The sequence below is a fragment of the Sinocyclocheilus grahami genome, unplaced genomic scaffold (assembly GCF_001515645.1).
Source record: "Sinocyclocheilus grahami isolate Dianchi unplaced genomic scaffold, SAMN03320097.WGS_v1.1 scaffold1012.1, whole genome shotgun sequence".
NCBI classification, from domain to species: domain Eukaryota; kingdom Metazoa; phylum Chordata; class Actinopteri; order Cypriniformes; family Cyprinidae; genus Sinocyclocheilus; species Sinocyclocheilus grahami.
The window spans coordinates 231,023-253,763 of record NW_015506191.1 but is presented as its reverse complement, the minus strand read 5'-3'; the positions used below and the strand labels follow the sequence as shown (position 1 = coordinate 253,763).

The following is a 22,741-nucleotide window of genomic DNA, read 5'->3' as shown; positions in this document are numbered from 1 at the left end:
TGTAATAAAAAATTTTTTATTCCATTTGATTTGTTCAATTAAATGTTATTGACCAATAAGGATTTAACAATTGAATCATCTACTAAAATGTTAACAATAATAGTGCCCTATGAAATGTGTGTGGGGTTTTTTTTGGTCCGTTTTAATTTTTCTGGATTCTGAGTTTTATGAGTTAATACAAATGTATTATCAAAAACAATGGTAATAAAATGAATGCATAATATTTGAACAATTGAATCAATCTTTTAAAATATAAACCAACTGAACAATTCCTTTCATTTTTTGGCAAACAAAGTGCTGCACAACAGAGGTTTACGGTTGAAATGAAAACAAGGATGAAAAAAGGAGTGAAATTCCTTTAAAAAAATAATAAAAATTATCATTATTATTGTTTTGTTTTTTTTACTATGAGAAGTACATTCTATTGTAAAATAGCAATATATAGAATTTCTTTCATAATTTCTTATTCATTAGAATTTGGCCAAATCATGAAACATTCCATGTTATACAGTAAACTCTATTTTAATGACTGGATTCTGCAATTCTGCTCATTCTGTATGTACATATTTTACCATAACTGGAAAGATCTGGAGTGATGATCCATCTTCTTCATAGGTGTAGTCACCCAGCAGTTTCCCTTCCTCCTGGTATTCATCATTCAATCCCTGTGGATACAGACAGCAAGACTTACACGTTGCACAACATGGGATTATACACCAGCACTTAACACAAAAACTCATTGGATTAAGCATAAATATATGCAAGTACACACTCATAAATCAGACACAAACAAGTGTGCATTACATAGACAGAGAATCGGCGTGGTGCGCTGCTGATGTTTCCAGAAGGAGAGAGGCTTTTGGGAATATGCTCCAGGCAGAAGGAGGTAGGGATCACGCTTAAAGAGAGCCTGATCACCAGATAACCTTGGGAGCCTTTAAACGCCCAGCAGTTCCCTGGGTACATGTCCGGCTGTGAGGCAGACAGAAATTCACATCATACATCTTCTGTGTCTTACATCTTAGGACAAAATATATTTTTTTTAGTTGAAAATCACCTACATGCTTTCAATAGCAAGACTCTATCCACCTCTATCTATTGGTTTGAGCTAAATAAAAGTTGCATTTACTGATACGCATGATGCTGCTTCAGGTTATCATTCACAGGTTTTACCTGGATGACGACTCGTGGCGACTGTGAGAAGTACCACAGCGGGATTCCAAACAGGCTCATCAGTGCTGTTTTAGTCTCGTACGTCTCAGAACAGCGTGTGCTGAGGATACTGCCACCTGCACACACATCAGTCTCATGTAAAAGGGTTTGTGATGTTCATACGGGTTATGCGTTTTGTAGCCGCGCTTACCTCCAGACTCCAGAGCGTAGTCCACCTGTCCGGTGCGATCCTCAGAGTACAGCTTCAGCGCATGCTGGACGATCAGCTGGACTTGCTGAGGGGAAACACGGTCGTTATTAGAAGAGAGATTTAAATGACATTGGTATGTTAAATCCTCAAATACGGCCCATTAAATGCATTTTCATTTGATTGTTCTTTCCTCTTCACAGAATTTACTCACAGTTGCATAAGATGTCATTAACTCTTTCCCCGCCAGCATTTTTGAGAAACGTTGCCAGACACCGCCAGCGATTTTGATGATTTTCACTAAAATTTGATGGCCTCCAGTATATTTTGCTGTATGAATATTTGAAGTGAAGTGAAGTGACATGTGACCAAGTATGACCAAGGTGACCCATACTCGGAATTAGTGCTCTGCATTTATCTCACACCATGAACACACACCCGGAGCAGTGGCAGCCATTTATGCTGCAGCGCCCGGGGAGCAGTTGGGAGTGTTCAGTTCAGTGCCTTGCTTAAGGGCACCTCAGTCGTGGTATTGAAGGTGGAGAGAGCATTGTACATACACTCCCCCCACCTACAATCCCTGCCGGTACGAGACTCGAACTCACAACCTTTGGGTTACGAGTCCAACTCTCTAACCATTAGGCCACGACTTCCCATTTTGAATACGTAATACACCAAAATAAAGATCAGAGCCTCTACTTTTAAACATAAAAATCTAATTTTGAGCAAAAAGGTGAGAAAATCAAATACCTCCAAAGCTTGCACAGACATATGCCACTTCCTGGATCAACACTTTACTCTGTAACATTTATGCAGTTTTCATTTATTTGCTGTCTATTGCTGATGATCGCATAATTTTTCATATGCATTTACATAAGAGATCGCTCGTTTCTCCATCCTGTTCACGTGTGTTTTTGTTCGGGAGGTTTTGTACTCGTTCAGAAGATGCGTAATTGCAGCCCCGAGTGTATAACCGTGAAAACACGAAAAGCCGTAAAAACTTGTATTTGGCGGGGAAGCGTTTTCTTGTAAAAGACGACATAACTCGTCAATGGCAAGGAAAGAGTTAATATTGTAACAGACAGACTGCTTGTCATTTGATGTGTAATCAACTTGACATTTTAGTTAAGATGTGATATTAGCGAGTCCATTTTAAAAGAGCAAGACGTATACACTTCCCTTTTAAGTTTGGGGTCAGTAAGATTAAAACATTTTTTTTTTTTCTAAAGATGTATTTTTTGTTCACCAAGGCAGCATTTATTTGATCAAAAATACAGTAAGACTGTTGATATTGTGAAATATTATTACATTTAAAAAAATATCTATTTTCCTTTTTAATATATATTAAGATATAATTTATTCCTGTGGTCAAAGCTGAATTTTCAGCATCATTCAGTCTTCAGTGTCACATGATCCTTCAGAAATCATTCTAATATTCTGATTTGCTACTCAAGAAACATTTATTATAATTATCAAGGTAAAAAAAACATTTTGGTGCTTGATATTTTTGAGGAAACGGAGATACATTTTTACTGTGATACTTCTTTGAAGAATAGAAAGGTAATCTTTTGTAACATTATAAATGTCTTTATTGTCACTTTTGATCAATTTAATGTATCCTTGCTGAAGAAAAGTATTAATTTGTTTAAAAAAAAAAAATATCTTACTGACCCCAAACTTTTGAACCCTAGTGTATAACAAAACAACAGTTGTAGTACCTCCTCTGACATCCCAGCAGCCCCGGCGGTGTGGGCGACGGTCTGAGTAACCGTTTCAGCCGAGAACTGATGCTGTTTGCTCTCCTGCAGCTGCAGGGACAGATTTCCCAGAATGCTGCGCTCCAGGGTCATGAGGGTCGCGGTGAGGTCAGAGGAGCGTGTGTACTGAGATGCCAGCCACGGCAGTAGCGGCTCGGGAATTTCTGCTTCACCTCCGTCACGACCGTACAACAGAGCATACAACTGTTCCTTCACCTGCGCTGACACCTGGGGAAGATATTCGATTTTATATATATACAGTGGGTACGGAAAGTATTCAGACCCCCTTCAATTTTTCACTCTTTGTTATATTGTATATATATATATATATATATATATATATATATATAAGTGAAAAAGCAGGATAAATGTATTATGTGCTGTATATAAACATTACGTACGGTTTCATGTATGGTATCGAGTCGGTCACACTTCCCTTTACATCCCATCACTCCTTGCAGGTCTCCTCTGATGCGGTCCAGCTCTGCTTCCAGCCTCTGAACCTCAGTGAGCAAAGCATCATGCTTCTCCTGAGTGACTCCAACACTGCAGTGGGAAACACAAGAGCAAACATTAACACTCAGACAGGAGGAGCCCCAAACAACCATTTTAGCTAGTGATGTATTAGCATGTCTACCTGACAGGAGCCTGTACTGGAGTCTGCTGTGTTAGATGGATTTCCTTTGATTGAGAAGAACATTGAGACAGAATTAGATGGAGTAGAATAAAAAAAAAAAAAAAGTTACAGGTGCTAGAACGTGCAATTCAAATCTTTAGAAACAGTAAGATATTTCTAAAAATAAATTAGTACTTATAATCAGGCAAGGATACATTATATTGATCAAAAGTGACAGCAAAACATTAACAGTAATAAGAAATGTTTCTTGAGCAGCAAATCAGGCTAATAGAAATATTTCTGAAGAATCATGTGACACTGAAGACTGGAGTAATGATGCTGAAAATTCAGCTTAGACGTCACAGAAATAAATTATATTTTCAAATGTATTCAATTAGAAAAGTTATTTTAATTTGTAATAATAATTGTGATGCAATCTAGGAAAACCCATTTTATTTCATCCATAGCTTGAACGTAACAAAGGTTATGGCTATCTGAAGTTGGCTGATCACCATGATTTTCAGGAACAGAAATTTGAGAAACACTGGTTTAAAGAGAGGCAATGAAAATAAAAGCACAACAGTCAAGTATCACAAGTAAAAGTTTCACTTTACTGTGGCAAAAGACTTATTTTAGTCACTGTACATGTTGTAAAAGATACAAAATGACCCCAAGGAACACACAACACTTGCAAACATTTGAACAGTAAGTGTATATCTGTTCATAAAACATCACAGATTACAGCGTGCAGGCTCCAATCTCCAATTCTTCTCCTGTTCTACTACTCTCTGGATTTATAAAACATAACCAGACACAGTTCAGAACTGTAATTTGTAGGTTTGGGTTCTAAACTTGTAGTTTTATTTCACGCTGTCACCGTTTGAACTAAATGAAAGTAATGCATAGCATTACTATGAAAATGGTGCTGGTCACTTTAAGAACGAGAGCTCTGTCAAGGGCTCTATACTGCTTCATTACACAAGCAGACTAGCTAAAGCTACCCCAAGCTTTGCATGCCATAGTTCACAGCGGAAAATGCCTTTATTATATACATTACATGGTTTATTTTGATAGGTGAACTGTCTTTGTAGTGTTAAGGGAAAGCACCTCCGCAGCACATGTTAGCAAACTTGAGAAAGACCGTCTTTTCTGCTTGCCACAATAAATCGCTATTTTTCTGCACTAAACAAGTGGATTTTGGCAAGATATTTTCAGACATGATAGACTAGATGTTATAGAATAATAATTTAATGACAACCCAATTGACATTCAACCTATTTTTGAAGTTCCTGAAAACGTCCCAGCGCGACATCTGACGGGTTTTCCTAGATCGCATCACAATTTAATATTCAATTTTTTAAGTTCCTGAAAACTTTTGAACAGTTGTGTAGGCCATTTTAAATATTTTGTATTATCGGTTACAATTTTATAGTATTTCGTAGAAGAATTTAAAGTTAAATCATCTGTAGTGACGAACATCAGCAAAGCAACAAATAATTTCGGAGTCTGAGGACATGGTAGAACAATCTCGAAACTGTGGTTTCAGTAGTGCTGGGCGGTATGAAATGTATATCACGGTATTTTTCAAAATTATACCGGTTTCACGGTACATGACGGTATTTCTTTTTTTATGCACGACCGGGTGTTAACCATATTTTCTACTGATTGAGAGAGGAAATACTGCAGTATATTGACTATAGAACGCTCTATTTTACTGTCATGATGAGTGAATATTGTCAAAAAATACCACACTAAATAGTGACTAAACACGACCCCTTTTAATACACGTTAACCAGGAGTCACTCTCATTTATAATCGCGGCATCGTCTGATAAAATCAACATGCAGCACACTGCCTGCATCTGAGTAACAAACTAAAACAAACAAAGAAGTGCATGTGATATTAACAGACGAACTACGCTTATATTTATAATTCCAAACAATCAGTAAGCAACAGGTGCTAGGAAACGCTGTTTTGTACTCATTTATTGACGAGTCGGCTGTGGTGCGGCCAACTGAGTGCACTGCTTCTCTGCCGCTCACTGCACAGAACAGACGCCGAGAGAGGTGACACTTGTCCGGGAAAGTCAGACCTCGCGTTCGCGGGACAGCACTGGAGAAATCCTCCAACTGAACCATAGCTAAGGTTTATCCAAAAAAGTCGCTAGGTTTGTCAGTATGAATATTCTATGGGAAAAAGCCGCTAAAAGGGTCTGAAAATTGCTAAATCTAGTGCTAAAGTTGCGCTTGTGTGTGTGTGAGACGTGGGAGCTGATGGCAGGGGGCGGTGGATATTTGTGGCAGTCAATGTGGATATTGTGGATGAGTTCTTCTGTGTCATCATCACATTCTATTAGTTCTACAGCTTCAGTTTCAGAACTTTCACGCTTAGTAACACATACAGCTGTTCCCTCACCACAGTGCAACAGTGAAAAGGGACCCCTTTCAAACAGTGTCGCGTTCCGAACGTTGTTTAAGCGACATACACCGGTATTGCGGTATTTAAAAAAATGTATATCATAACAAAAATAAACACCGGTATTTGGTATGAACCGGTATACCGCCCAGCACTAGGTTTCAGTCATTTCAACAAGACCTGAAAGTCTCAAAAGAGTGTGTTTATACCTCAGTTCTAGAGTTCAGGTTCTTCAGCAGGAGCTTCAGCTCGGCTAGTCGAGCTTCAAGACTCGTCTGATGCTGCACATGCTGTTCCTCAGTCTGGAAGACATCGTGAGAGTAAAAAACATTATGATAACAACTAGATAAAATACTGTAGTTTAACATTGTTAACATTTAACATTCATGAAATTTCTGGAAAAAATCATTGCCTAGTAACATTAAAAGCAGGACTTTAAAATATGCTTCCATATTATTTTGTATTTATAATTTTTAGTTTACCTTATATCCATATATTCATGTCAAAAAATACAATTAAACTAAACTTAAAGAACAGCATTATAACTACATAAAATCTTTCATTTTGTTGTGATGGAAACTGACAAATTTCCCAAGATTTAAAAAAAATCTAAAAAATATCTACCAATAACATTTCTGAATAAAATTGATGGATAATAACATTAAACATGATGGTCCCATAAAATATGCTTCCACATTTATTTTTATTTATGTTAGTATTTATTTTAAAAGCCATATCAGCTTCAAAGGCAACGGTCATGGCAAAATATATAAATAAATAATTAATGAAAAAAAGACAATTTCCCTTCTAAACCAAAATTATAATAACTATATAACGGTTTAATATTTTTTAATGAAAAACATCTAATAATGAAATCTTAGAAGAAATTGTTGAATAATATCATTAATAGCAGGACAGTCCTATAAAATATTAACTTTCTGGCGATCACTTTGGAAGTGAAAATAACTAAAGATCAAAACAAAATAAAAGAGAACACTAAACCTAAAGGGTAAAACCATGGGCGACATTAGGGGGGGCATATCGTCAGTCAAGTAATCCCCGATGTCAGCCCAGGCCCGGTTGTACGGGGGTACTAGACAGTGCTAAATACCACCAAACGAAAGCAAAAGCAATTAAAATATCTGGCAAACTATCTAACGTGTTTTTGCAGCATTGAGCACTGTAGCCAATCAAAGACATATCTGTCGATTTCTTCAACGCAATGGCCAATCAGAAACATTATTGAGTTTTCAGAATTCACTCACCGCTGAAAGAGCCGGAGTTTTGCACGCTTGCGAATCATCTCATGACTGAGTGCAGACGCGATGTAAATAAAGAGATTTATTGTGTAGTTTAGAGAGCTTGATTATAACGGACCTTTGTGATCGCGATGAACTTTGAGTGATTCTTTTAGTGATAATAAAGGGAGCGTGCTTTGTGTGTTCTCTAGGCTATCCATTCAGAACTTTAATGAAACTTTTGTTTTTCGGACACATACATGCTGCAAAGTTTCGGGAATGATGCTGGATTCATTCTCGAAATATCAGCGATAAGCAATAGACGGGACAAAAATCCCTGGGTGATTTACTCTGGAAGTGGTCCTGGCCAAACTTCCACAGACAGCGCGCGTCCTGAGCGAGATCCAGTTCACGGACTAAAAGCGTGTGTAAACTTATTGAGATCGGGACATATTAACCAGTAATTTCATTTCCAGTAACGGACGGTAGAAAGTTCAGAAATGAATGGTATGTGATTTATGACAGAACAGTCCCATAAACTGATTGTTTATTTTTTCCTCACGTGTCTCACCACAATGATTCAAAACGGACACATTTCAAGTGACACGGGAAAAAGACACGGCAAACTTAAATGAACATCAGAAAAGGAGCGCGCGCATTTCTGGTTAAATGAAAAGCCATCAACTGACACTTAAAACAGGAAGCATCGCCATTCAAATCAGCAGCAAGTGTCATAGTTCCACAGTTTAGTAAACACAGGCAACCTCTTTAAGTTATTCTTCACTGCGCTGTAATATGGTAGCACATTGTTTTGATGCATAGGCTACATCCCTAAAAGATTTCTTTTTTTTTCTTGCCCCCCCCTGACTCGAGAGTCAAATGTCGCCCATGGGTAAAACATAAGACGAGCACTCATTCTGACCTCCGCCCTGTTAACCGCTACTCTCTCCATCTGTCCCTTGAGCGCAGTGAACTTGGGCTCCAAGAGCTGAGAAACCCACAGGCTGAGACTCTCTCGGTCTGTCTGTGTGTTTATCTGATCCTCAAGGGCCTGAACCAAACCAACGGCCTCCTCATGCTGCTGTTTAGCCTTCAGCTCCCCCTGCAGGATGCTTTCCCACAGCGCCGCCACACGCTGCTCCAGCTGAGCCAAACGCTCGCTGTTAATGGACTCTGACGCAGCCTGAAAGAATTCAGATCAGAATTTGATTAAAATTGGTGTATTTTTGCTGAATGATTAAATATCAGATTTCACACAAGATATCATACACTACCGACTGGTCTTGGTTTGTTACCTGTGAGATCACCGGGGGTGAGATGTGTTGTTCGTCAGCCAGTGGTTCTTTAGTGAAAGAAGGTAATGCGGGGAAAGAGGGAAGAGATGGGAGAGAAGGGAGTGGAGGAAGTGATGGGAAAGAAGTGACTGCTGTTTTCCACTCTGTGAGGTTTACAGCTGGAAGGAAGGACAGAGCGATGGGCGGACCGAGGTACCATAATCCTTTAAACAGAGAGAAAGGGAAACTTTAAAAGACAGGGTCTCTAAAAATCACATAGTCTTTGATCAGAACCTGCTATAAGAAGTTTATGAACTTTCTGGTACAAAAACTGGGACTTTTTCAGTTATTTCGAAGGGACTTCAGTGCTATGCAGGCAAATTCAAATCATGGATTTGAAGAGGGAGAAAGAAAGAGAGAATGTGTGTTTGTGCAATCCTGATTAAGTGTGAAAGTAATCAAGAGAATAAGCAACACCATCTGGGCTATAACTATGGTTGATTGCACAATTGTGGCTGTTCATCAGTGCCAGTGGTTTCGTGAAGGAATGTTTGGATCGTAACAACGGTTTCTGTGCCGCTAGTGTCACCAAAATGAATTGCAACAACAATGCCTGTTTTTAATATAACTTGTCTCTGTATATTAGACTCAAAAAGAAGTATTGGAGTCTCCCATATAAGTATTTTAAGAGTTTTTTAACATCTATATGAAGAGTTCATTTGAAAAAACAACAACAGAGAACTCAATTTTTAACAATTTTCAAAACTCGTGTTTTTTTCATTGTGCATTCCAATTAATCTCAATCAAACTGCAGTTGGGTAATTTTGATTAGGTTAAAAAATAACTAAAAAATACAGCTAACTAACACAATAAAAACATGATAACATCATAAAAAACTTGATTTTTGAAAATGGAAGAAAATGGCATTATCTGATTTTGTAAAAAACTCTTCATATGTATAACACTACTCTTTGTGACATGCTTTTGATGACCACAGACAGCTTACCGCATGGCCCTCATTTTTTAAATATAAATGACAAATGTGTTTGTTAATGTGTAACGCACTTACAATGGAAGCCTAACAAGCAAGCCTGCGGCGATGTCAGTACACATTTCAAATATGCAAATATAACACTGTTACAGAAGTATAACATTAACTTGCAAACATTACATGTACTAGTACGACTCTAGTGAATCACTTAGCACCCTTTTCTGTGTAAAGTTACATTACCGGTCAAACGTTTAAAGTGGGTAAGATCTTTAAAAGCTTCTTCTTTTTTTTTGTTGAAAGTCTCTTATGCTCACCAGGGCTGCATTTATTGGATCAGAAATGCAAAAAAACATTAATATTGTGAAAAAGTAGTAGGTAAAAATAAAGTTTTAATTTCAGCTCCGTTTATATTCACTAAAAGCTGTCACTCATCTTAGTTCATCGCGATCTCACAAAGTGAGTTATAATGAGATGACTCGTGCGGACCACAACACCTGACCAAAAACTCCAGCGGTGAGTGGATTCTAACTTCTCTCTCTGATTGGCTGTTGGGTTCAAGAAATCAACAGATATGTCTGTGATTGGCTACACTGCTCAACGCTGTAAAAACACGTTGAAATAGAAAGCGATCTCCAAAGTGCAAATGCACTGGATAGTTTGCCACATCTGCAATGAAATGCCACTATTACAGCTTTAACTGAGGGTGCTATTGATTTCGTTTGCACCCCGTAGAACCGGGCCTGCATTAACCCAGTCTTCCGTGTCACATGATCCTTTAGAATTCATTCTAAAATGCTGATTTGCTTTTTTTCCCCCAGTTTAAATCAACTGAATGCATCCTTGCTAAATAAAAGTATTAATTTATATATTTTTTTTAATTTGATGGTGTAAATCTGGTAGTGTATATCTAATCTTTCGACTCGTGCATCATCAGCTAAACAAGCAAATCCGGTTACTGACCGGTGTCAGCACAAGAATACCAGGAAGAGACTGGGTGTATCTATCTGTGAAGGACCGTTTTAATGAAGAAAATCCATCTACACGTATACAAGTAATGCTTAAGCAAAAGGTCTTCCACTTAGAGAAAGTAACCCCACCTCCAAAAAAAAAAAAAAAAGTTGAAAGTATTTTTTATTTTATTTTTTTAACTAAAGACTACCTTATGTAAGTGCATGTAACAAAAGTACATGCTTATGTAACTCACTGTAAAAGTGTTTTTTTCCATTTATACAGTTTATATCAGTTGTGTTGCTGTCTATGGGAGGGTCAGACAGCTCTCAGATTCCATCAAAAATATCTTAATTTGTGTTCCGAAGATGAACGAAGATCTTACGGGTTTGAAACCACATGAGGGTGAGTAATTAATGACAGAATTTTCATTTTTGGGTGAACTATCCCTTTAAATTAAATGAATTCCTTTAGCACTAAGCATTAATATTCCTTCAATGGCAGTGTTACAAATCAGTCCAACTGAAATCTCACCGAACAGCAGCAGTAAGGGTAGCAGAAACAGAAGGAGCTTCAGTAGTTTGGGCAGACACCTGACAGGCAGAGAGAAAACACGCTCAAGACTACATTTATCATATGAACATGAGTGATAATATTTGCATTCTGACCAAAAAAACCCCCCCAGCATATCACATGATTATAGTGCATTACAAAAAAACAACAAAAGAAAAGATTTATATTAAGGATTAAATACTTTAAATTTTTACCTGGTGAGAAGAAAGACATTGATCAGAGACATGAGCGTGACCAGCTGATACCATCCTGTTCCCAGCCACCAGAAGGCGCCAGTTGCTGCTTTCCCTGTTCAGAGCACATGTGTAAGAGCAGAGGAGGAAGTTATATGGAGTGAAAGTTGCTCCAAGTGACACACTGACAGGTTTAAATGATTTAAGGAAGAGATTTATTAGTCAAAGATTCAGAAACAGAGACGGATGGACTCGAACCACCACAGCTGAGAAGCTAAGAAAAGAAGTGCTGGTTAAAATGAGTTGAGTCTTCAGACAGAAGTGATGTGGGTTCACTGTGCTTGAAAAACAAACAAGTCAAATATATGCGAAAGTCTAATAAGCCACACTGATATGAGGGAAAGGAGAAAGCAAGAGACAAAGACAAGCATGCTGGAGTCTGAATTTATATCAACCTGGAGAACACACTGCCAACCACAGAACGGACTTCAGCTTCCGGGCCACAAACACACCGGCCGAGCCGAAACCTCGGCAAACCCGCAGAAGCCCATAACCTGGGTGTGTACCATCAAAACAGCCAAAACAGAACACAATCACCCCCCCCCCCCCCCAATCTCTTTCATTTCAGTGTCTTACATAATATTCTTTCAGCTAACAAATGGATGAAAAACACAAATCGTGAAAGACACACAAAGGTATCTCTACTGGAATGAGACACTGAAGTTGCCGTCTACTGGGAAGGTGTGTAAAGATCTGAAGGTGTATAACCTGTGTAAGAAACAAGGGCCCACAAGGCTGCGTATACATGGTGGGTGTAGGAATTGTGCTCCGTGTGCATTTCCATGTGCTGTTTTCCTTTACAGTCATCACCTGAAAATCAGCAGGGACGACAACATCAACAAAGATGTGTTTTCACAGTTTTACCACAGTACATTCATGGAAGCAATACAAAGCAGATGAATGAAGTCTAGAACATACATTCATAAAATAATAAATTCTAAATAATACACTGCCGTTCAAAAGTTTGGGGTCAGTAAAATATATATATTTTAAAATTCATTAATACTTTTATTCAGCAAGGATGCATTAAACTGATTTAAAGTGACCGTAAAGACATTTAGAATCTTACAAAAGATTTGAATTTCAAATAAATGCTGTTCTTTTGAAGTTCTATGCAAAGAATCTTGAAAAAAAATGCTTGACAGTTTCCACAAAAATATTGAGCAGCAAGTTTTCAACATTGATAATAAGAGCGGTTATTTTAAATTGCAATAATATTTCACAATATTAAAGTTTGTCTATTTTTGATCAAATAAATGCAGCCTTGATGAGACCTCTTTCCAAAACATCTTACCAATCCCAAACTTTTGAGAAGTACAGTAAATTAAAATCTGAATCTATAAAATAATACATTCAAAATGACTGATAATATAACGTCCATCATGTAAATAAAAAAAGACTAAGATATATGGCCAGGAAGGCAACATAAAAACATCACAAATAGCTCAAGTGTCAACTTTAGACTGTTGTTACATCCAATGTCCCAGACTCTTGAATTCCCATGTGTGGTTCGGTTTAACAACATCATTTGTCAACCTTAAACTCTCAGAATGTCATTCAGAATGGGCCAATCACATTCTCTGTTGACCATCAGGCTTAGGTTCTTCACTTAAACTAGCCATACAAAAACACAAACTGGAGTTCAGTGCTCATCAACATGGAAATGCACTCAAATAAGCATGTGGTTCACTTAACTCTTTCTCAACCTCTGAGAATGATGGATTATAACCTAATGAGACCAAATATAGGTTGCTTCACCTGACAGACTTGTAGAACAGCTAAAGAGACCACTTTGAAAGTGACAAAATGCAATCTAGACTTCTGTTGATGCTGATTCACTACTAAAATATGTTTAGCCACACAAACGTCAATGTCATATGTTATAATAGTTCATTAGCTGTAGTGCTTTCTGTAGCTGTGGTTGCTTTTGCACTGAAGCATTGTTTACGTATCTTGTGTGTACTTACAGAGTGAGCCGCTGAGATTGAGATGGCTGTCTGTGGTCACCAGATCTCGCACGTTCACACTGCCACAGTAGCTGTCATGAGCTGAAACACACACAGAGCAAATAAGCATTTGCTCATCTAAAATTTGAGCATGCTTTTCATTTTATTTCACAAAAAGCGACTGGGCATGAATTTGCATATATATATATATATATATTTAAAAAAATTACACACATTGCAACTGCAGGGATTAAAGTGTTCCCTTCCGTCGCTACAAAGGATTTCTGTCAGTTCATAAAGACAGTTGCTTCATTCCTGAATGATTCAGCCGTTCGAACAAATCAATTGAATGAATGATTCAGTGATAAAATCAGTGAACAGCTAAAGAGACCACTTTGAAAGTGACAAAATGCAATCTAGACTTCTGTTGATGCTGATTCACTACTAAAATATGTTTAGCCACACAAACGTCAATGTCATATGTTATAATAGTTCATTAGCTGTAGTGCTTTCTGTAGCTGTGGTTGCTTTTGCACTGAAGCATTGTTTACGTATCTTGTGTGTACTTACAGAGTGAGCCGCTGAGATTGAGATGGCTGTCTGTGGTCACCAGATCTCGCACGTTCACACTGCCACAGTAGCTGTCATGAGCTGAAACACACACAGAGCAAATAAGCATTTGCTCATCTAAAATTTGAGCATGCTTTTCATTTTATTTCACAAAAAGCGACTGGGCATGAATTTGCATATATATATATATATATATTTAAAAAAATTACACACATTGCAACTGCAGGGATTAAAGTGTTCCCTTCCGTCGCTACAAAGGATTTCTGTCAGTTCATAAAGACAGTTGCTTCATTCCTGAATGATTCAGCCGTTCGAACAAATCAATTGAATGAATGATTCAGTGATAAAATCAGTGACTTGCCGCCACCTGCTGGTGGATTTAGTTTCATTTTTAGCATATCATTTCAGTCAGGAGTGCTTGTCCTCTTAATTTAAATGTTTAGGATTACTTTCTGATCAATAATCAAAAATTCTGATAAAAAATTTGCCTTCCTAATACGAGGTGACATTTGACTCCTTAAAGTGCTCCTTTGGCTTTTTAAAATTTCTATTTAAAACAATATAATAAGTAGAATAAGACAAGTAAGTTACAAATCATATGAAAAATAAAAAAATCATTTGTACTACAGAGGTGGCACAGAAGAACGCAAAAGTGGCTTGTAGGTACATTTTCAGACGTTTAATGAGACTCAGAGGTAGCATGAGAGCAAATAAATTCATAAATTCATGTGGAGATTAATGTTTTAAATATAAAATTTTGAATACAGAAATATTAAATTTAAATAACTGAAATTATACGATAAAAATGAAACTAAATCCACCCGCAGGTGACAGCAAGTCACTGATTTTATCACTGAATCATTCATTCAATTGATTAATTCGAACGACTGAATCATTCAGGAATGAAGCAAGTGACTGTCTTTATGAACTGATGGAAATCCATCGTAGCGACGGACCACTTTAATCCCTGCAACTGGAAATATTTCCAAATTGAAAATGGGAGATTATTTCCTTCTACATTTAAGATGCCTTTCTCTGCTTCAAATATTCATGGTGAAACAAAAATAAAGATGTTAAACAAATTATTGAAACAAAAACACAATATGAGGGTTAAAGAAATAGTTCTCCAAAATTGAAAATTTGCTGAACATTTACTCACCCTCAGGCCATCCAAGATGTAGATGAGTTTTCAGATTTAGAGAAATGTAGCACTACATCACTTTACATCATCAATGGATCCTCTGCAGTGAATGGGTGCCGTCAGAATGAGAGACCAAACAGCTGATAAAAACATCCCAATAATCCACAACACTCCAGTCCATCAGTTAAAAAGTGAAAATTTGCATGTTTGTAAGAAACAAATCCATCATTAAGGTGTTTTAACTTTAAACTGTTGCTTCTGGCCAAAAAAAAAGTCCAAAATCCATAACACTTCCTCCAGTGAAAAAGTCCATCTTCTGTTGTCCTCTCATATCAAAATCCACCCACATATTTGCAAAGAGCTGTTTTGGCTTGTAAACAGCGCTGGATCTGTGCAGATTTATCTTCCGATTCAGAAAGATAACTTTTTCACTGGAGAAAGCATTATCATGGATCGAGGAATCATATTTCAGCAGGAAGCAAGGGTATTAAGTAAACAAAAGTCTTAATGATGGATTTGTTCCTTATAAACTGCTGCTTTTCACTTCACAAGATGTTAGTTGATGGACCGGAGTGGTGTGGAGTACTTGTGGCTTATTGTGATGTTTTTATCAGCTGTTTGGACTCTCATTCTGATGGCACCCACTCACTGCAGAGGATCCAGTGCTGAGCAAGTGATGCAATGCTACATTTCTCCAAATCTGTTATGATGAAAAAGCAAACTTTTCTTCTTTTTTGGGTAAACTACTCAAACAATGAAGTGTTTTGAATTATGGAGAGGCGATTTTTGCGACTTGACTTGATCATGTCCTCACCTGTCTTGCCAACACTGTTCAGAGAAGTGGTCATAGTGGCGTCTGCAGCTGTCTGATACGCTGAAGATACAGATGTCGAGTACGGTAAGGAACATGCCATTTCATCCTCCTTCCCGTCTGCGTGGAACGAGCAGTCCTTACAAATATAGCCGTTAGCCAGATTAGTGTGCACCTCTGTTTTACTGGTGTCTCCATTCTCCAACAGAGAGCTGTGAGCAGTTCTTCTTCTCTGTGCTGAACACAACATTAAGAAAACAAACAAACAAATAGATTAATAAAAAGAGTCAAAGTTCACCCTTCAACCTGATGTTATTTACAAAGGACTGATTATAACCTGCCCTGATCTACAGTTCCGAGCCAGAATGAGAGCTGTTTACTCCGTTAACTTAAACATAAACTTGAGTTTCCAGCAAAAACTGTTGTTTATGCATAGTTTCATAGTTTAAACAGTCAGGATTAAATAAGCAATAGCTACAGTGTGACATTTGCCTAAAATGACACCAATTACATTTGAAAATCTGCAAGTTTTCATGAAAGATTGCAAAGACAAACTTTTGAAAAAATAAGCACTGATTAAGGCAGTTCTTCACCCAAAACTGCACTAAACCACAGGATGCTCAAGATGTAGATGAGTTTGTTTCTTCATCAGAAAAGATTTGGAGAAATCTTTTATGAGCTGTTTGACGGCACCCATTCACTGCAGAGGATCCATTGGTGAGCAAGTCATGTAATGCAAAATTTCTCCAAAACTCTTCCGATGAAGAAACAAACTCAGCTACATCCTGGATGGCCTGAGGGTGAGTACATTTTACCGGGTTAGTTTTGACTTCATGTTCGTGAGAGGCTGCTGACCAGAATATGTGTGTGTCCTGGAGCTCTCTCTGAGAGTGGACTGATCCAGCAGGCTGGAGATCAGAGATGCATCACTGGCTGTACTGGTGAAACTCAGGTCTGACAGGGTCTGGTCTTTCTGAGGAGTCTGAGTCACGCTCTGAGACACGCTCTCAGATTCGTACACGGATGAGCCCTGCTGCTGCCTCCTGCTCCGCACAGACCTGGGGGGAAAAATACAGCAGGTCAATTACATTTGAAAGCGAGTATGCACTGGTAGTACACCCTATATACAGCCATATGTTGCAGTCACCTAATAGCAATTTGTTTAAAATTGTGCAATTTTTCCCCATTTGGTGCATGAAAATAAGGAATATTTATGAAGTAAGGAGTATTTTCCTCTAATAGCTTTTGCAAGTGCTAGAGAAATTAGATTTTTGAAATCCCAGTTAAGATCTTATAAATGATGCTAGGTTTCATTCATAATGAATCATGAGGATGTGCCATTTAAGAACACATGATCACGGAGTAAATTTTTGCTAATAGAAGGAATTCAGTTCATTTATATAAACAGTACTTTTGAAAAGAGTAAGGTTTCAGTAGATCAGTAAGGCTTTTTAAAATGTTTTTGAAAGAGGCCTCTCATGCTCACCAAGGCTCCATTTATTTGATCAAACATACAGTAAAAATTAAAAAAAATTACGAAATAATGTCACAATCTAAAATATCTGTTTTCTATTTTAAAACCTATTAGGATTTAATTGAATCATGAGGATGTGCCATTTAAGAACACATGATCACGGAGTAACTTTTTGCTAATAGAAGGAATTCAGTTCATTTATATATACAGTACTTTTGAAAAGAGTAAGGTTTCAGTAGATCAGTAAGGCTTTTTTAAATGTTTTTGAAAGAGGCCTCTCATGCTCACCAAGGCTCCATTTATTTGATCAAACATACAGTAAAAGTTAAAAAAAATTACGAAATAATGTCACAATCTAAAATATCTGTTTTCTATTTTAAAACCTATTAGGATTTAATATGTAATTTATTCTTGTGCTGCGCAGCTGAATTTTCAGCATCATTACCGCAGTCTTCAGTGTCACATGATTCCTCAGGAATCATTTTAATATGCTGATTTGTTAAAAAGTATTAATTTCTTTTTAAAAATGCTGTCCACTCTGCTTAAAATTATACACTAAAAGACAAAATACTACTTGCAAAAATACTAATACTACTATACTTACATGCTTACACTGCGTCAGTTTAATGGCCCATGATTAAGCATTGACACGCAAGTTGTACAAACTTGCTGTAAGTCATGTAAAATATACGCTGCCAGGCTGATCGCACAAACATATTTTTGGGGAATTTTTTTAAGGCTGGAAAGATGGTATTTTCACCATGTCATTAATTTTTCTTCAATTCACTTTACTCAAGCACCAACATGTCAGTCATTACAGCAGCACAACCAGTTGAGATGCTGACTGTCACTACTAATTTAAGATACCCTCCTTCCCTTGAAGCAAAGATGTCCACAGTAACAAGACACATCGGCTTAACAGTTTTAAAAGTTAAAATTTTCAAATTATTATGACAAAAACATGCCGCTCATCTCACGTAGAAGTGCTGGCACGAGGCTGTGTGGGTTTCTCGATAAGAGGTAATGTTGCACCCTTGGTTTGTTATCTTACACCGACAGAGAGAAGAAGACCTGACCTGCTGACGCTGCTGCTGCTGGTGGCGGTGCTGGTGCTGGTCTGCTTGTAGGAGCCGACACTGTGAATGCCTGTGCACTCAGTGAGGCTGTTGTCACCATAAAAACCACTGCTGGTCTGTAGCCTCAAACTACGGCGAGACATTCTGGGCGAGTCGTACACGGGATTGATTTGATGCTCCTTCTCAAACTCAAGGGCTGCGGTCGAGTAACTTGAGCTGCAGGGCGAAAAAAACATGTAAATATATATGTAAATATATAACATTCAGACAGGCTGCACAAACTAGTCACATGGTACAACCTGTGGATTGCAGTTGCTCATATTTACAAGTTTAATCTTGAGACACCTGCAGTCAGTAGTAACAAAAAAAGAAGAATCCACTGTGAATCCTTTCCGTTTGAGCGCATTTGTTTAAAAAAAAAGAAAGAGAAATTTTGAATTTGAATGACCTGGGAACATTCCAAGAAATGAAGGAAAGTTATGAACTTTTCAAAGCAATAATTTAAAGCTCTCTGACGCTATAATTACAGGTGCCAAATGTGAGTGGTGCACCTGCCCAAAATCGCCTGGCCCTTAAAACTGGGCGTTGCAGTAAGGGAGGTCACAAAAGAGGCCTAGGGCAACTCTACAGGAGATACAGGCCTCCGTCAAAGACATAGGAGAAATTGTTGAGAAGATGACAACTGCCCACAAACCTGTCTGCCTCAATAAATCTGACTCGATTCAAGGCGGCGGCCTTGGTTTAAACAAAATTCATATTAATTTTGGCTAGAGAAGATGAAGAAAGATAAAAAGCTCTAAATGAATGAATGAGGTATTTAATGTGAGATGATTTGCTGTGAACTCCCTGCATGTCATGTTAGCATTACCCAAACATCAGAAAATCAAGAACATGTTAATGTGTAGTCAAAGCTTTCAAGTAAATATTTTATGGAGTTAAGGAGTTCAGCTGACAAAACATTTGGGAATCCCTGCTCTAGGATAACACTCTCAAACACACTGCTAAACAAACTGAAGAGTGCTTTTATAAACATCAGGATGAAGTTTAATATGTTTAATGGCCTGCCAGCTACTAGATCTAAACATCACTGAACCCTAACAGGACGTTCATGATCCCTGAAAAGCAGCGGTAAAAAAAACAAGCATTTTCTGAGTTCAAGTCAAGTCAAGTCAAGTCTGCTTTATTGTCAATTCTTCCACATGTACAGCACATACACACAGAGAATTGAAATTGCGTTACTCTCAGACCCTTGGTGCATACAGATAACACTAACAGTAGAACATAAATACAGATAGATTAAATATAAAATACAACTATTTGATATTAACTAAATGATATTAATGCATATCATTTACACTCATTATTAAAGGCAGGGTATGTGATTTTTCAAAAACACTTTAGAAAACTGATTCGGGCCGAATCGCAAAACAAACTTGTAGCCAATCAGCAATAAGGGGTGTGTCTACTCGTGACGTGGAGGAGAGCGCGTTCAGTGCACAGGACGGACATAGAGATGGCGGATAAAAAAACTAAAGAGGAAAACGTCTGAGGAACGATAAGGCAAGAAGTAGGACCCGTGTAAATATCGGATCAGCTTTCCAGCGCTGGAGAGAACTCGAGGAGCGGAGGCCTGCGATCCGACCGTTGAAAACCATTCGAAATTTGTGTCAGCACGTCATCAATAGAACCCGGCAGCAGTTTTCTGTCGGGGATTTGTTGCGCCGCGCCGCTCACGTCCGTAGACACGGTGTAACATTGGTTTTGCTTTGTTTCACAGAACTAATTGTTGTCTGGGTTGCGTACGTATATGTGGGGCGGAGCTATCAAAATAGGGGCAAGACCCTCTTGGGGTAGGGGCGTGTTTGTTTTGGTGATTTCAAATATCAACATTGGCTACCAGAAATCGCTTACTCTGCCTTTAAGTCTTTATCAGAAAAACACGAAGAAAACTAAACTATAAATGCAACTCTCTACATTGCGAGTAAATCACTCGCATATGCGACTAACTATAATATCTAATTTTAACAGTAAAACTCTTGTGCAGCACTTTGTTTGCCAAAAAATAAAAGGAATTGTTTAATTTTCATTTGATTACATTTTGAAAATATGATTACTATAATATCCATCTCTCTCACTCTCACTGAGTTTGGCACAAGTCATGCGTAAACACTACAGCAACCAGAACACAAAAGCATGGAATAAACCTAGCAACGGAAATGAGAAACACAGCACAAACATCTTAAAATAACAGTCCCTTAAAGACCGTGTCTTCCTGTGAGAAATACCCATTGGACGTGTGCCACATCAGATTAGCTTGAATAAAACACTCCCTCCCAAACTTTACTGAATTACTAGAAAGCCCTTTATCTTCAGTATTCATGATCTGAACCATACATACTATATCAGCTCCTGAAAGATCACTTCTTTGCCAATTTTGCAGCTGGTGTATTAATGACACAGGAAATGAAAGGGTTCTGTTACAATCAAGGAGATCATACTACAACTTGCAACACCAAAATAATTATATTATTTTATATATATTTAATTAAATATATTTACACAATCTAGACAAACTTTTTCTGATGAAAAAATGTGGTTTAAAAGTGCAATAAAAAAAAATTTCCTCAAAGTTTGCTGTGCTTGTAGGGCTGCAAAATTTGGCTAATTTTTTTATTATACATCAATATAGCTATAAAATAATATGAATAATATGGCTATAAAATAATAATATTAATATTATTATTAATAATAACTCAAGTGTACTACAAGTGGTGACTAAATACATTTTTTAAATACAGAGATTTTTTATCACTTTAAAGGGTTAGTTCACCCAAAAATGAAAATTAGCCTGTGTTTTACTCACCCTCGAGCCATCCTAGGTGTATATGACTTTCTTCTTTCAGACAAATCCAGTCGGAGTTATATAAAAAATTATCCTGGCTATTCCAAGCGTTATCATTGCAGCCAGCGGGTGTTTCTCTTTAAAGGGGTCCTATTATGCTCTTTCACAAAGTCTTGATTTTGTTTTGGGGGTGTACTAGAACATGCTCTCATGCTTGGTGGTTCGAAAAATGCATTATTTTTCACATAATTTACATTATTACAATACCTCTCTCCCCAGGCTGGCACAAACGGCTCGATTAGTTCCGGCTTTGATGAAGGTCCGCCTTCCGAAAAACTAAATGTGTTGTGATTGGTTAGCTGTCCCAGTGCGTTGTGATTGGCGAACAGCTTAGACGGTGTTTCAGTACTGCACCGCCCCCTTGCTCCGTCTTTCAACAAAAGCTTTTGGCGAATCCGGCACTACTCACTCGTGATGTGGCAGCTGTCTTCAGTAAAATGCGCAGCACACAATAGCAAATTGTGGTTATAATGCTCAGGAACAGAGTTAAAAAGTAAATTGCAACCACTGTTTCCTGACATCATCCGCTTTCGGAAGTGAAAAAAAAAAATACAGTGTTTCAGGCGGTCGCACACAGGACAAGAAGCGCAACGTTGCGCCACATCGTTAACATTCAAATACATTATTTTCTACGAGTGTAGGTACACAGGCGGCGCCGTTCGGCATCTGTCCGCGGCGCCCAGCTACGTCGTGTTATACTTGTAAGAATTGTTCTAGACCAGCGGTTCTCAATCCCAGTCCTCGCGTACCCCCGCTCTGCATGTTTTGCACGTCTCTTCTTTGTTAACACACCTGATTCAGATCATCTCGTTACAAGTGATAAAATTTAAAAAGTGAAAAAGCATAATAGGACCCCTTTAACAGTCCTAAACACGTCAAATAAAGTGCGCGCATCCATAATAAATCGTGCTTCACATGGCTCCGGGGAATGAATAAAGGCCTCTTGTAGCGATTCCATGCGTTTTTGTGAGAAAAATATCCATATTTCAAACGTAATAAACACTTTCCTCTGACAGTTCCGGCGGATGACGTAGGACGCATGCGTCACGCGCTTCTGAGAATATGCAAGTCTCACGAGTTTGTTTACAGGAGCAAAGTTTCCTTACTTTAGCAAAGGAAAACCAGTCTCCTCTTGGCTTGGGTTTGTACTTCTAATTCACGACCGGTGTTTTGTTTTGTTCTCTCTCTGTGCTTGTCCCTAATCACGCAACGCCGACGACCTACGCCATTCGCCAGAACTGCTTCCGCGTATGACAGATGCCGGAAGTGATATAAAAGCAGGGCTCTAGAGTGCGACCTAATTTCTCAATGGTGCGACTAAAAAAAATCTGAGGTCGCACCGGTGCGACCAGCCGTTCGAGGGGGGAAAAAAAGTCTCTGTGACTATGAAAGTCTCCCTGTGGTTCAACAACAGAC

General features: G+C 38.1%; 1 protein-coding gene across 5 annotated transcripts in view; it reads right to left on the bottom strand.

The window, feature by feature from the left end:
• Window positions 1-22,741, bottom strand: part of LOC107565618 (SUN domain-containing protein 1-like) — a 38,646-nt gene that overhangs the window by 2,260 nt on the left and 13,645 nt on the right. For 4 of the 5 annotated variants that reach the window (XM_016250880.1, XM_016250878.1, XM_016250877.1 and 1 more), the window contains 18 exons: window positions 18,424-18,639; window positions 16,729-16,931; window positions 15,877-16,110; window positions 13,922-14,002; window positions 12,114-12,215; window positions 11,801-11,899; window positions 11,367-11,460; window positions 11,134-11,192; window positions 8,682-8,884; window positions 8,309-8,569; window positions 6,358-6,450; window positions 3,755-3,798; window positions 3,519-3,663; window positions 3,079-3,345; window positions 1,364-1,448; window positions 1,174-1,289; window positions 805-972; window positions 573-665 (listed from right to left, as the gene is read on the bottom strand). In XM_016250880.1, the coding sequence (XP_016106366.1) occupies window positions 573-665; window positions 805-972; window positions 1,174-1,289; window positions 1,364-1,448; window positions 3,079-3,345; window positions 3,519-3,663; window positions 3,755-3,798; window positions 6,358-6,450; window positions 8,309-8,569; window positions 8,682-8,884; window positions 11,134-11,192; window positions 11,367-11,460; window positions 11,801-11,899; window positions 12,114-12,215; window positions 13,922-14,002; window positions 15,877-16,110; window positions 16,729-16,931; window positions 18,424-18,566 (2,490 nt within the window). In that variant the 5' untranslated portion in view covers window positions 18,567-18,639. The remainder of the gene's footprint in view (window positions 1-572; window positions 666-804; window positions 973-1,173; window positions 1,290-1,363; window positions 1,449-3,078; window positions 3,346-3,518; window positions 3,664-3,754; window positions 3,799-6,357; window positions 6,451-8,308; window positions 8,570-8,681; window positions 8,885-11,133; window positions 11,193-11,366; window positions 11,461-11,800; window positions 11,900-12,113; window positions 12,216-13,921; window positions 14,003-15,876; window positions 16,111-16,728; window positions 16,932-18,423; window positions 18,640-22,741) is intronic. The other variant, XM_016250881.1, reaches the window with a different exon arrangement.